The sequence below is a fragment of the Ochotona curzoniae genome, unplaced genomic scaffold (assembly GCF_017591425.1).
Source record: "Ochotona curzoniae isolate NIBS_2020 unplaced genomic scaffold, NIBS_Ocur_1.0 contig_3520, whole genome shotgun sequence".
Classification (NCBI taxonomy): domain Eukaryota; kingdom Metazoa; phylum Chordata; class Mammalia; order Lagomorpha; family Ochotonidae; genus Ochotona; species Ochotona curzoniae.
In genome coordinates this window covers 15,540,498-15,552,984 of record NW_024465894.1, presented here as the reverse complement: position 1 = coordinate 15,552,984, position 12,487 = coordinate 15,540,498, and the positions used below count along the sequence as shown (strand labels likewise).

At 49.4% G+C, this 12,487-nt stretch overlaps 1 protein-coding gene across 5 annotated transcripts in view; it reads left to right on the top strand.

Moving 5' to 3' along the window:
• The first annotated feature begins 310 nt into the window (after window positions 1-310).
• The window catches only part of ASXL1 (ASXL transcriptional regulator 1), a 60,560-nt gene continuing 48,383 nt past the window's right edge, over window positions 311-12,487 (top strand). For 3 of the 5 annotated variants that reach the window (XR_005884019.1, XM_040981649.1, XM_040981652.1), the window contains exons 1-4: window positions 311-417; window positions 6,510-6,592; window positions 6,858-6,860; window positions 8,523-8,631. Coding sequence is in view for 4 of the 5 variants with exons in the window: in XM_040981649.1 (XP_040837583.1) it covers window positions 361-417; window positions 6,510-6,592; window positions 6,858-6,860; window positions 8,523-8,631 (252 nt within the window). In the remaining variant the exon portion in view is untranslated. Of the gene's footprint in view, window positions 418-6,509; window positions 6,593-6,857; window positions 6,861-6,898; window positions 7,274-8,522; window positions 8,632-12,487 lie in introns of those variants that run through there. The other 2 variants (XM_040981650.1, XM_040981651.1) reach the window with 2 other exon arrangements.

Here is a 12,487-nt window from a genome sequence, read left to right as displayed (position 1 = left end):
CGCACCCGGGCGCCCAAGGGGAAGCCGCCTCTCTCCACCTCGCCCCGCCGCGCCTCTCGTCCCTCAGCAGAGCGGGAAAAGCGGAGGCCGGCGCCGTGACCCCTGACCCCGTGGTGATGCGGAGCGGCCGCCGCCTGCCTTAGCGATCGCGGGGCCGCCGCGGGTGCCTGACGCAGCGCGGGCGCGTGGAGCCGCCTCCCCTCCCCCTCCGCTCGGCTCCCCGGCCGCACCCGAGCCCTCGCGCCCCGCCGCCGCCGCCACGCGCCCCCCGCCGCCGGCCCAGCCCCGCGCCGCCGCCCGCCCCGCCCCGCCCGGAGGTCCCGCGTGGAACCGCCGCCGTCGCCGAGGAGGAGGAGGAGGATGAAGGACAAACAGAAGAGGAAGAAGGAGCGCACGTGGGCCGAGGCCGCGCGCCTGGTGAGGCGGGTGCTCCGTGGGGGGTGGGGTGCTCGGCGCGCACCCCCACCCTGGGGGGGAGGGGCAGGGCCTGGCCAGCGCGGGAGGGGGCGGGGCCACCCGACAGCACCCCCCCCCCACGCACCAGCACCCCCAGGCCTTGGGTGAGGCCAGCTCCCCTGCCGGGACGGGATGTGGCGCCTTTTTCTTGCACCCCCACCCGCCAACCCCCCAAATTCCTGCGGAGGGGCGAGCTGGCGGGCCGGCTCCTCCCCCTCCGGGCGGCGAGGCCCCAGCCTCCCCTCCCCCACCGGTGGCCGCGTCTGGGGGTCTGGGCACGAAGCTCGGGAATTCACCTCGGGGAGTTAGCTTTCCGGGAAGGGTCCGAAGCGCCCCCCCTTCACTTCCTGGGAGGCGAGAAGGGGGGCAATGGGATTAAGTCCGGGGGGGAGTCGGAAAATGCCCCCCTCCAGGTTTCAAGGATGCTCGTGGCATTCTGACCTCCCCCTACCCCCACGTCTGGAAACCAGGTTTGTGGAGCAAAGCCAGTGCTTTTCTCCAGGCTTGAATCGTCCAACAAGGGTGCTCTAACTTTGGCGTTCCCCAGTGCGGGCGCCCCTGGGGTCGTTGTTAGGGAAGGCAGGTCTTTAAGGTCCGAGGTCCCGGGCCGGGGCGTGGGATCCACGTGAGCACCCGCCTCCCCAGGTGCTGGCAGGGCAGGCGGGCCCCGGGCGGGAGTGTGGGGCTAGGCGCCCGGCAGGAGAGCCGTATACACTTCGGGGACAAAGACCCAGTGTGTGTGTCTGGAGATAGTGGGAGCAAGGGCGAGCGGAACCTGCGGGTTGGCACTGCCCGGCGAGGGGCTCGTGCATGCTCACAGCACAGACTTGTAGGGGAATGGCTGCTGCTTTTTTTTTTTTTTCTTCCCTTTTCCTCCCTGGATTTGCACCCAGAAGTCGCTGGCCTTGAGACAGGTTTTTGGAATTCTGCAAATGATGGTAGGAACAGGTTCTACTTCTGCCAGAGATGTCACGGCCTCGGAGTTGTCCAAGAGACACCTGAAGTTAGGGTGCACATGGCACCCGTGTCTGACACCCTGTGGTTGCCATGGCCTGGGTATCATTCTGTTTTACTGTTGGAGGAATCCTAAGTTTGCATACTGGAGGTGCAGCCAGTCGGCCGATAGGGCTATGTGGTTGAGTTCCATGCACGTTTCTCCTTCCTGGGAGTCTGTGTAAAATTCGGCCTGATGGACAGGAGCTGGGCAGGTTTTCACCGGCGCACCTGGTGAGGCACCTGGTGAGCATCCCAGTGGGCGGGTGCAAGCCCAGTGTGCACCTTGGCTTGAGAGCTCCCGGAGCTTTGGCAGATCTCTTGAAAATTGGAAATGTTGGCCGTTTTCAGAATCCGTTGGAAATTTCAGTGTTTCTCCGCTGTTGCTTCTGCTGGAAACACATTGTTCACTCTGAAGGGGAGGAGATGTTCTTTGCCTTCAAGGTTGAGTTTTGAGTGTTCATTGAAACTTGAGTTCTGTTGTGTGGGTGTTTATGGCTCTGGGCACCCAAGGGAAGTGTGCTTGCCAGAGTTGTGCTTGTTAGGCGGTAGGCTGGGGAAAGTACCTTTCAGTGCGGGCTTGCTGTTGGCTCCTGGCGGTTCTAAAGTCTCGGCGCTGTTGGCTTGAACTAGTTAAAACCTGCAGCTCTGCTGTTTTGTGAAACCTTTTAGGAGCCCGCATTGACTGTGGTCAGAACTCGGCATCAAAGCTGCTATTTCTGTTGTGTCATTGACTCACCTTCTGGCCAGATGATCCAAGCAAGTGATTTCCCTTTTCATTAGAGAGCAGGCCTAGGAACAGGAGTTACTGCGGGGTGTAGTTAGGTGGAAGGGGACTGCAGGAATGTAGTGTGTAATTTTTGCAGGTGTCTGGCACATTTTTTTGTTTCAGAATTTCCCATCTTTTTGCATGGAACTGTCTGGGAGGTGTGGGGAATTTTTAGTTTTACATTAAGAAAGAAAGTAGAAGTAATGCTGAGCCCTGGCTGGGGAGTGTCCTCACCTGCTTCCCAGGTGCTCTAACTCTGGAGGAGTGGATTTAAAGCACTGGGGGTGGTATGCGCAAGCATTTGCCTGTGGCGGTTTCAGATCGGTGATTGGAGTGAGGCTGGGAACCTTTTCAAAGCTGCTTGCATTTAAAGGAGTGATCCTCGAGATTGTCAGTAGGCCTTCCACTAGGAGGTGGGATTTTTTCAGATGTCAGTCTTGTTGAAAAGGAGAGAATTTCCTCTCAGACATTTTGTTCTTCAGTCTTTGTTGCTTTTCTGGATGGGAGAAGTGGAAGTTGGCTGGTTGAATCCCCCGGGTTGTGACTCGCCCTGCTTCACATGGCCGTTTGTTTGGGGGAGAAGCAGCTGAGCGCACTTCCTCTTGCTGCGGGCTTCAGGGCCACTGGAGCAGCTGTTACCGTTCACTCTGATTCGTGATTGAACGTCCCTACCTCCAACAATTATTTCCCCTTGATGTAGAAGAGATACTTTCTTTGCTTAAAATGTACACTGTAACAAGCCAGGCTAGGAATAGAACACTGCTGAATTGCTCCTGTGCTAGAAACTGGAGGCATATGCAGTTTTAATAAAGTGAATACTTTATATCTTTTGATGTAACTTCCCGTTAGAGATTGTGTTTCCCTTGCTGGAATCTCAGGCTCTTGCTGGCTGCAGTTTAAAACAACCGGTTGCTAATTTTCTTGCTTCTTAGAAAGAAACTATCCTGCAAAACTTGGAAAGCTTGGCTCACGGTTTTAGGCCTGCAGTCTGGTGCTGGTGACTGTCCCGGGTAGCTTGAGGCAGGCTGGGCTGCAGGCCTGTTCATGCAGCCCTGCCCGACTCAGCACTTGCTGCCTTCTTGGAATTTAGAGATGGATTGCCTCTGCAGACAGGCCACCAGCAGAGCAGAATGTGACATGAGGCGTAAGTGGCAAGCAGATCGTGCTTGCTCCTGCCTGCTGGCCAGCCACTGCTGAGGCTAGTTCTTCCTTTCGTGCTCCTGAGTCTTGGTTGGGAGGATAATTCTGCATTGTGGAACGGTGGCATCTCTGCAAGCAGGCTTGTAACTGCCTAGCAAATCAGGGAAGGTTTCCGGGGGAAGTGTGCCTTCTGAGTTGAGTCCTGGAGAACCAGTAGGAGATAGGCCCATCACAAAGCCATCAGCAGTAGTGACAAGAGGCAGCAGAGAGAACGTGGAGTGTGGGAACTGGGGAAGACTGCAAGTGGCTGTTGGGCTACCCCATTTGTGGAGAGGGTTTTGGATAGCAGTCCAGGGCTGGGAACTGTAGGACTGCCAGGTGTTGTGTGGTCTGTAAGACAGCCCCGGGAGGAGAGAGCAGTACCGGACATGCACTAAGGTGGAATGGTGTGGGCACACTGAGCCTAGCCCCGTGCCAGGAGGGCATGCCGATGTTCCATGTGCTACTTTCTCCAACAACACCAGACCTGATCAAGTCAGGTCCTTGACTCAGGTTGGGTGTGTAACTTGACCCAGTTGATGAGACCAGACTGAATGCAGGCCTGTCTGGGTCCGAAGCATTTGCTTTCCTGGTGGTCCTATGGTGTTTGAGTGCCTGTTGTCTGAGATGGGGAAAGCAAGAGAGTAACTGGCACAGGTTTGCTGTTGGGGTGACCTCAGGCATGAAGGTTCCTGGGATCCATCGGACCATGCCTGGCATGGAATAGTGTGCCCTGTGTTTGCTGAATGCAGGCTGGCAGCAGAGAAGGGGGTCCAAGGAGGGTAGGGTTGGTACAGGACATTGGTGAAGAAGTGACAGTGAAGGATCAAGTAGGGCTGTGGAATTTGGGGTGCAGGTGGGAGTGGAAGGATCAGGCCTTTGTCTCTCTCATCCCCCTGTTTATTCATGTATTTGGAAGGCAGAGAGGGAAATAGCGAGCATGGCCATCCACCAGGTCCTTCACCCAGTGGCTGTGGTATTTGGGGCTCCATTGGAACTTGCCATATGGCTAGCAGCTCTCTCCTGCCTTCCCAATTGTGATGGCAGGGAACTGGATTGGAAGCAGAGCAGCAGGCACTCAGATGGTACTCCCATAAGGTATGTCAGCATTATAAGCAACAGCTTAATGCGCTGTGCCACAGTGCTAGCCCCACGGTGTCTTTATTTCTGAGTGAGGTGACTGGACAGACTGCAGGAGGGAAGATGCAGGAGAGCTGCTGACTTAGGAATAGAAAGCCAGGGGAGTGTGTGAGGTGCGCAGGTTGGGTATCTCACTGCAGCTTGTGGAGAAGTGGCCGGCTGGAGGTGGAGCTCTGAGAGTTCCCTGGGTGCCGGCAGTAGCTGACACTGGAAGAGATGGCAGAGAATGTTGCTCAAGGGTAATGTACCAAAGGAGAAATGAGAGGCTGGGAAGAGGGTTGTGGCGAGTAGGGGCTCTACTTTGGGGTCTGCATCTCCAAACCTTGACTTAAGCCAAGGATTTATGTCCTTTCATAGAGAGTGACTGCCCGTAAGACTGTTACATTTTACCAGGGACAGAGCAGTAGTTGGTTAGCTGACTGCGAACTGTTTTCTCGATGCGCAGTAACTAGAGCAGCTGCAGAGAGGTGGGGAGAGTATGGAGATGTCCCATGCTGCCGACTTAAACAGGACATCCCATTTGTCTGGTTTTGCCTTCAAGTCCTATAGAATTTTTTTTTTTAAAAGGTTTAGTTATTTTTTATTACAAGGTCAGCTATACAGAGAGGAGGAGAGACAGAGAAGAAGATCTTCCATCCATTGATTCACTCCCCAAGTGACCGCAATGACTGGTGGTGCAATGATCCGAAGCCGGGATCCAGGAATGTCTTCTGGGTCTTCCATGCGGGTGCAGGGTCCCAAGACTTTGGCCCATCCTCAACTGCTTTCCCAGGCCACAAGCAGGGAACTGGATAAGTGGGGCCACCAGGATTAGAACTGGTGCCCATATAGGATCCCGGTACCTGCAAGGTGAGGACTTTAGCTGCTAGGCCACGGCGCTGAACCCAGAATCTTAGCTTCATGTTAACAGAATTTCACAACACAGTCTCAGCACCGATAAGAATATGGGCATTAGGGCCTAGTGGTTGAAGTCCTTGCCTTGTATGCATCAGAATCCCCTATGGGTGCTGGTTCTAATCCTGGTGACCCTGCTTCCCATCAAACTCCCTGTTTGTGATCTGGGAAAGCAGTTGAGGATGACCCAAAGCCTTGGGACCTTGCACCCGTGTGTGAGACCCAAAAGAGGCTTCTGGCTCCTGGCTTCAGCTCGACTCAGCTCTGGCCATTGCGGCCACTTGGGGAGTGAACCATCGGATGGAAGATCTTCCTCTCTGTCTCCTCCTCTCTGTATATCTGAGTTTCTAGTAAAAATAAAATAAATATCTAAATAAAAAGTAAAATATATAACATCTTTAAAGGAAAAAAAATATGGGCACTAGTCACATTCCCCTGGGAGAGTAACCCTGAGTGCGTCGCTGGCTTGGGTCGGAGCTGGCTGTGTAGCAGCCCTGTATTGGGTGGATGTGAAGTGTCACATACTGTACTATGTCCTTAGCATTGAGAATGGGAGCATTTCCGCTAACTGTAGTCACTTTTAGTAACCGGAGCACACACTTTGTTTGTTTGTTTGTTTGTTTTTAAGGTTCAGTATTGTTCACAAAAAGAGACAAAGGCAATGAGATCTTCCTCCCATTTGTTCCCTCCTCAGATAGCTGCGACAGTCAGAGCTGGGCCAGATACGAGTCTCCTGTGTGGGTGGAAGGTGCCCATGGACTTGGGTCATCTTCCTTTGTATTCCCAGGTGCATTCGTGGGTAAGAGGGTTGGAAGCGGAGCAGCCCACACTGCAGCTGGCGTGTAGCTCATGCGGTTGTTGGTGTCACTGTCACAACACCTGGAGCGCCTCCTGGTTTTAAAGATTTATTATTTTGTTGGAAAGGTAGAGCAACAGAGGGTGCACTAATTTGGTTTCTGAAGTAATTTAATTTTGCAGAAAAACTAAGTTGTCCCTGGCGATCCCTTCTGGTGCGGTGTACAGCGGTAGAGGTGCATGGAGGCTGCTCGCTGAAATCAGGCCGTTTCTTTCTCTTCAGGTGTTAGAAAACTACTCGGACGCGCCAATGACACCGAAGCAAATTCTGCAGGTCATAGAGGCAGAAGGACTGAAGGAGATGAGGTTTGTATGGCTCTTGGTGCAGGCCCAGAGTCTCTTAGGAAGGGGTCTTTATGGTTACATGAGGGTGTGTGTGTGTGTGTGTGTGTGTGTGAGAGAGAGAGAGAGAGAGAGAGAGAGAGAGAGAAACACAAATGAGCACAAGTGAGCGAACTAGGGTGCTTTTCTCTGGAGCTTGGTGTGGCCAGTTTCAGTGTGGGCAAGCAGCGGGCTGACCGGTCCTGCTGCCCTCCTCTGCTGCCCCACTGGAGAGTCCTCAGCCTCCAAGAAGGTCCTCTGCCCATGCCCTCTCCTCCCGCTGCTGCTAGCCAGTGTTCTTAATTTATGATGTAGTTTTTCTAGAGAAGCACCAAGTCATGAAAACCAGGGGCAGTCCCTAATGCCCTCTCCCTGTACTCACCCTGCCTTCTGGTTTGTTTTCATTTCTAAATGAGGTTGGAGGGACACACAGGGGGGCCTCCTCCTGAGCCTCTTGTCAGCCTCAGCTGCCTGACTTGACCTCCACAGGTGCTGGTTCAGACCTTGTCCAGTGGGTGTCGTGCGGGGAAGGATTGAATGTGCACTGGGTTTGTATGTCTGCACTGAACAGTGTTGTAATTGTGCTTTTTTTTTTTTTCCTCCTATTGGTGGGCTCTTTTCCATGGTGCTGTCGCCTGCCCTGCTCTTGGACTCTGCTTGTAGAAGGTAACTTTGTGCTTTGGGGTCGATGGGATTGGGCCTCATAGTTAGCTAGTTTCTGCTGCTTCCTTCTGTAAGAATCTGGAGCTGCTTGTGTTGAGTGAGCCGCTCTGCCTGCAGACAGGCGCAGTGTGGGCGTCATGCCTGCTGCGGTTCCCTGAGAGCAGGCGTGCTGGCACACCCACCTATACTCCAGCTTCTGTCCAGGGGATCTTTTAGAGATTGATTCAGATTGGATCTTGGTTTAAAAAAGTTGTTTGCAGCATCCAGTATGTTCCAAGCAGAATAGGTAATAGGCTTTTTTAATGACTATATTTTTTTAAAGGCTTGGTTTATTTTTAACACTCTGCATAAATTAGGGCCTGTAGTTTTTTTTTTTTTTTTTCTTTTTTTTCTTTAAAAAAAGCTACTCAGAGGCTTTACCCCAGATCTTTGTGTGTTTCTGCCAAGTTGGGGAGAGGACGAGGAAGGGCCCGGGTGAGCCTCACTCAGCACCAGCGACTGGTGTTAAGTAGGGATTTGCCTATACAACCGACAGCTCTTGTGCTTCAAGGTTCGATAGGCGCCTCTGCCTGGTTGTATTGTTATTTTCTGATCTCCTGTGTCTCAGAGTCTGTGAAACAACACACCATCTTTTTTAGACTAACATTTAAGTATACCCAAGTCCTATGTCTGACTTCCAAATTTAAATGATTACTCTTGCCTACACGTAGAATGAAACTCCTCTGTCTCCCTCGAAACAACAAAAAAAAGCCAATGAAAATGCTGCTGCTTTTGTGTGCTTAGTAGAGAATATTTAACTGGGAAGAAAGATGTGCTTGCTTTATTGGGCTAGTGCCGTTGATTCTGTGGCCCTTGTGTTGGTAAGGTTTCAGGGTAGACCTGGGCACGAAGTGTGCAGACTAGGACATTTACATTGTTGTTTTTTTTTTTTCTTAGAGGTTTTATTAAAGTTTAATTCAAATTTCTAATTGAAGTATAATTTGAAAAAATTGAACATTTTTCTGTATTTTCTGAAATTTTGACTCATGAAATGAAAAAACCCAAAGAGATATTAGGTGTGGATTTGATCCCAGGGTACTAGGTAGGCATGGGATTGATTGGGTGAGTCCTCCTGTTAGCCCAGTAGGATTGTTTCCATGCGCTGACACTCCTGCATAGCTCTGTTTCCCCTCACTCGGGGTTGGAGGATGAGGTTTCTGACCAAGCAGGCAGATAGCTTTGTACATTCCATCCGTCCTGTTGTATTTTACAGCGGGACTTCCCCTCTGGCGTGCCTCAATGCCATGCTGCATTCCAATTCAAGAGGAGGAGAGGGACTGTTCTATAAACTCCCAGGCCGCATCAGCCTTTTCACACTCAAGGTAGGTCCTATGCGCTTGGTGTGCTGTGCTTCCCGAGCTTTCTGGCTATCTGAGAATCCCCTTTAGGGGTTTGAATGAGGCCCGGGAATTTGTGTTTGTAAATAAGCCCTAAAGGGACACCTGGGCTGTGGGTCCAAGAGGGTACTCCGTCATGTTCTAGTGTGATGTGGCTGTTAAGATTTATCGAGTCCAAATAGCCATTATGTCTGCTTTCACTCTTGGTTGTCTATTGGGTTATACTACTGCAAGATAAGTATGTGAGCAGATAATTGAAATTCCTTGAAATAATATTTTGCTTATGAAAGATAAATTATTAGGCATTTGAAGTAAGACCTACTCTGAAGAAAACAATGGAAATGTGAACATTTTATGTTGAGTGACTACATTAGTGTAATTAAAAAATTGAGTATTTACTAAGTGGTAGGAATTGAAAGGGAAGGAAAAATTGGGAGTTCATAGTAAATCTTAAATAGGATCAAAATGATTAAGCTACTTATTTTTCTGCCATTTGTGAGATTGTTGTCATTTGATCTCATGCCTTTTTGTGAAGGATCAGAAAATAAGCATTTTTGGGAGCTGGTACAGTGGCTCAGTTGCTAATCATCTGTATGGAAGTGCTGGCATCTTGTATGGGCACTGGTTCACTTCCCGACTACTCCACTTCCCATCCAGTTCCCTGCTAGTGGCCTGGGGAAGGGTTGAGGATGACCCAAGTACTTGGGACCCTGCACACATGAAACACAATAAGAGGTTCCTGGTTCTTGGCTTCAGATCAGCTCAGCTCTAACCAGAGTTACAAAGAGGGAGAAGCAGAGAGATCTTCCATTTGCTGGTTCACTCCCCAGATGGCTGCAGCATCAAGGGTTGGACCAGGCTGAAGCCAGGAGCCTCATCTGGGTGTCTCACTGAGTTGTGTAATGGGAGTTTAATGGCTGTCAGAATCCAAGTATTTGAATATCTGCTGTTTTCTCAGGCACATTAGCAGGGAGCTGGATCAGAAAAGGAGCAGCTAGGGCTCTAGCTGGTGTCCATAGGGTGTAATGGTGTTGTAGGTAGGACCTTAATGTGCTGTGCCTCAGCTCTGGTTCCATATAGTGACTTGCTGACAGTAGGGAAGCTGATCATATATTCTTCCATAATGTATTTATTTATAAAGTGCAGTGGCCCTCATACAAGCTTTTCTGTTGTTGCTGTTTTTGTTTTTTAATTTTCCTGGCAGACTGATTTAAAAATTAAGTATGTGGGCAAATAGCAGCTGTATAACCTGCAGTTCTTTGCGTGTACATAAAATCTTAGGTTCAGATATCTGCTGTTTCTGATTTTTTATAAGATTTATTTACTTTTGTTGGAAAGTCAGATATACAGAGAGGAGGAGAGACAGGAAAATCTTCTGTCTGTTGATTCACACCCCAAGCTGCCACAACGACAAGAGCTGTGCTCTGATCAGGTGCCAGGAGCCTCTTCCAGGTCTCCTGTGCGAGTGCAGGATCCCAAGGCTTTGGTCCATCTTCAGCTGCTTTCCTAGGCCCCAAGCAGGGAGCTGGATGGGAAGCAGGACCACCAGGATTAGAACTGGCGCCCACATGAGATCCCAGCACGTGCAAGGTGAACACTTCAGCCACTAAGCTACATTGGGCCCTGATGTTTGTTCTAATTTCTAATTGTACTTTTCTGGCCCTCTGTGCGTGTGTATGTGTGCACGCATGCACATGTACGCACGGGTGCGTTTGTAATTGAGCCTGGGGAGAGGCAGAACCCAGTATTCCAAACCTAGCTTTGTAACCTGAAGTAATTTGACCTCTTTTATGAGGATGTGTGCATCCTGACATCAAATTAGCTCTTAACGCTTATGATATTCCCGGGCTCTCATCTTTAATGGCCTTTTCCTATTATCTGTTAAATAGAATTATATATACAGTTGTACATGGTATATATCATAAGCATTCCCATTAATGTTACATTTCTGTTTTTAAGAGGGTGGAATTACATTGTATGTGTGTGTGTGAGAGTTCTTTGAGGGTGGAAACTGAATTTTACTTGTTTTTGTAACTTGGTTTGAGGCAGTGTTCTTGGCATGGCTTATGCTTTAATAAGTGTTTGAATACAGAGTTTCTTCATTTGAATTTTAATTTGTCTTTGAGTGAGCTGCGTTGCATGAACCTTCCATGAGCGTGCAGGTGTTTGGTCAGTCTGTGGTTAGATTTTGGCTGCAGTGGTTGAGGGATGGGGTCAGCCTGTGAGCTCAGCTGCCGCAGGTTCCTGTCGCTCATTGCCCTGGAGCTGTGAGGCGTCCCCTCTCAGCGGGGCTCCTTGGTTTAGTAGTTGGCTTATTGGGTTCCTCCAGTTTCACTGTCAACTCCTTGGCGCACTGTACCCTCACTAATTTCTGCATCCACAGTACTGGGTAGGAAATTGCTTCTAATACATAGATAATAAAGGAATAAATAATGGCTATATGTATTTTGTATATAAAGATTGTATTTTTATTGGAAAGGCAGATTTACAAAGAGAAGGAGAGACAGATCTTCCTGTTGGTTCACTCTCCAAATGGCTGCAAGAGTCAGGACTGGGTCAGGCCAACGGCCGGAGCCAGGAGCTCCATACTGGCCTCCCACATGGGCAACGGGTCCTCTTCTTTCCCAGGCAGACTAGCAGGAAGCTGGCTTGATCTCAGAGCAGTGGGACTTGAATTGGCACTCTGTTAGGGACTGCTCCTGGTTGTGGCTGCATTTGGGGTTTCATTGTTATCAAGTGTCCAAACCAAAGGGTAACCCATACTGCTGAGAGTTGTAATGAAATTGTCCCTGGATCTTCCTATGGCACTTGAACTGGAATTTCAGCTAAAAGAAATGTAGCTTTGTGTGTTGGCTTTGGTAGTGCTTTAGCTTGGTTAATGATTGCTTAATGATTTCTTGACCTGTTAAGAAAAGCAATATGTGCAAATGTAAGAGGGAAAATTGAAAACAACATGTTAAATTATACCTGTACTCTAAATAACTCATCCTGACATTTAAACAGATTTATTGCACTTTCCTTAGGTTTTTGCTACATTGTTCAATTAATCTGTTTTGAATCATTTGCCATCATGCTTCAGAATGTTTATGGAAAAATAAATTTAAAGGTTAAATTGATTTTAATGCAAAAATTTTGTGATCCGCACGTCTTTCATAATATACGTTTTATGAAAGTTTTGAAGAGCTCTTTTGTGAGTGAATTTCAAAGATTTTTCACTTTTTAGAAAGATTAATTTATTTGAAATTCAAGGTTATGGAGAGGGACTGTCCCAGAGAGGTCTTCCACCTGGTGCTTCAATCCTCAGATGGCTGCAAAAGAAGCTAGGAGCCCAGAACTGCTTTTGGGTTTTTCATATGGGTGGCAGGAGCTCAAGAACTTGTGCAAACTGCCACTTTCAGGTTAGCAGGAAGCTGGATCAGAAGCGAAGAGGCTAGGACTCAAATCTGTGCCACCGTGTAGGATTCTGAGCAGTTCTGGCTGGTGACTCAATCAACCATGCCACAGTGCTGGCTCCTGAACTCATACTTGCCTATGAGTTATATATTTATTTATCTTTAGACCAACTCATACTTAAACCTGCTTTTCTGTCCACATTGGGTGAGGCCAGCTGATGCATCAGTGCTGGTCCTTGCACGGATATGGTGGAAGAGGATGGCCTTTTCCTGAAGTCATCTGTGGGTAGTGACCCTTGATTGTGTGGCTGTTGAGACCACTCTGGTGTTCCTTTGTGGTCCTCTGTTTTCAGAACTTTGATGTTGAATTTCCATGGCTGGTGATTGTGACATGGGCGAGTTTAAATTGGGTTAGTGAATGGTGAATTCAGCATTGCTTTCCATAACTG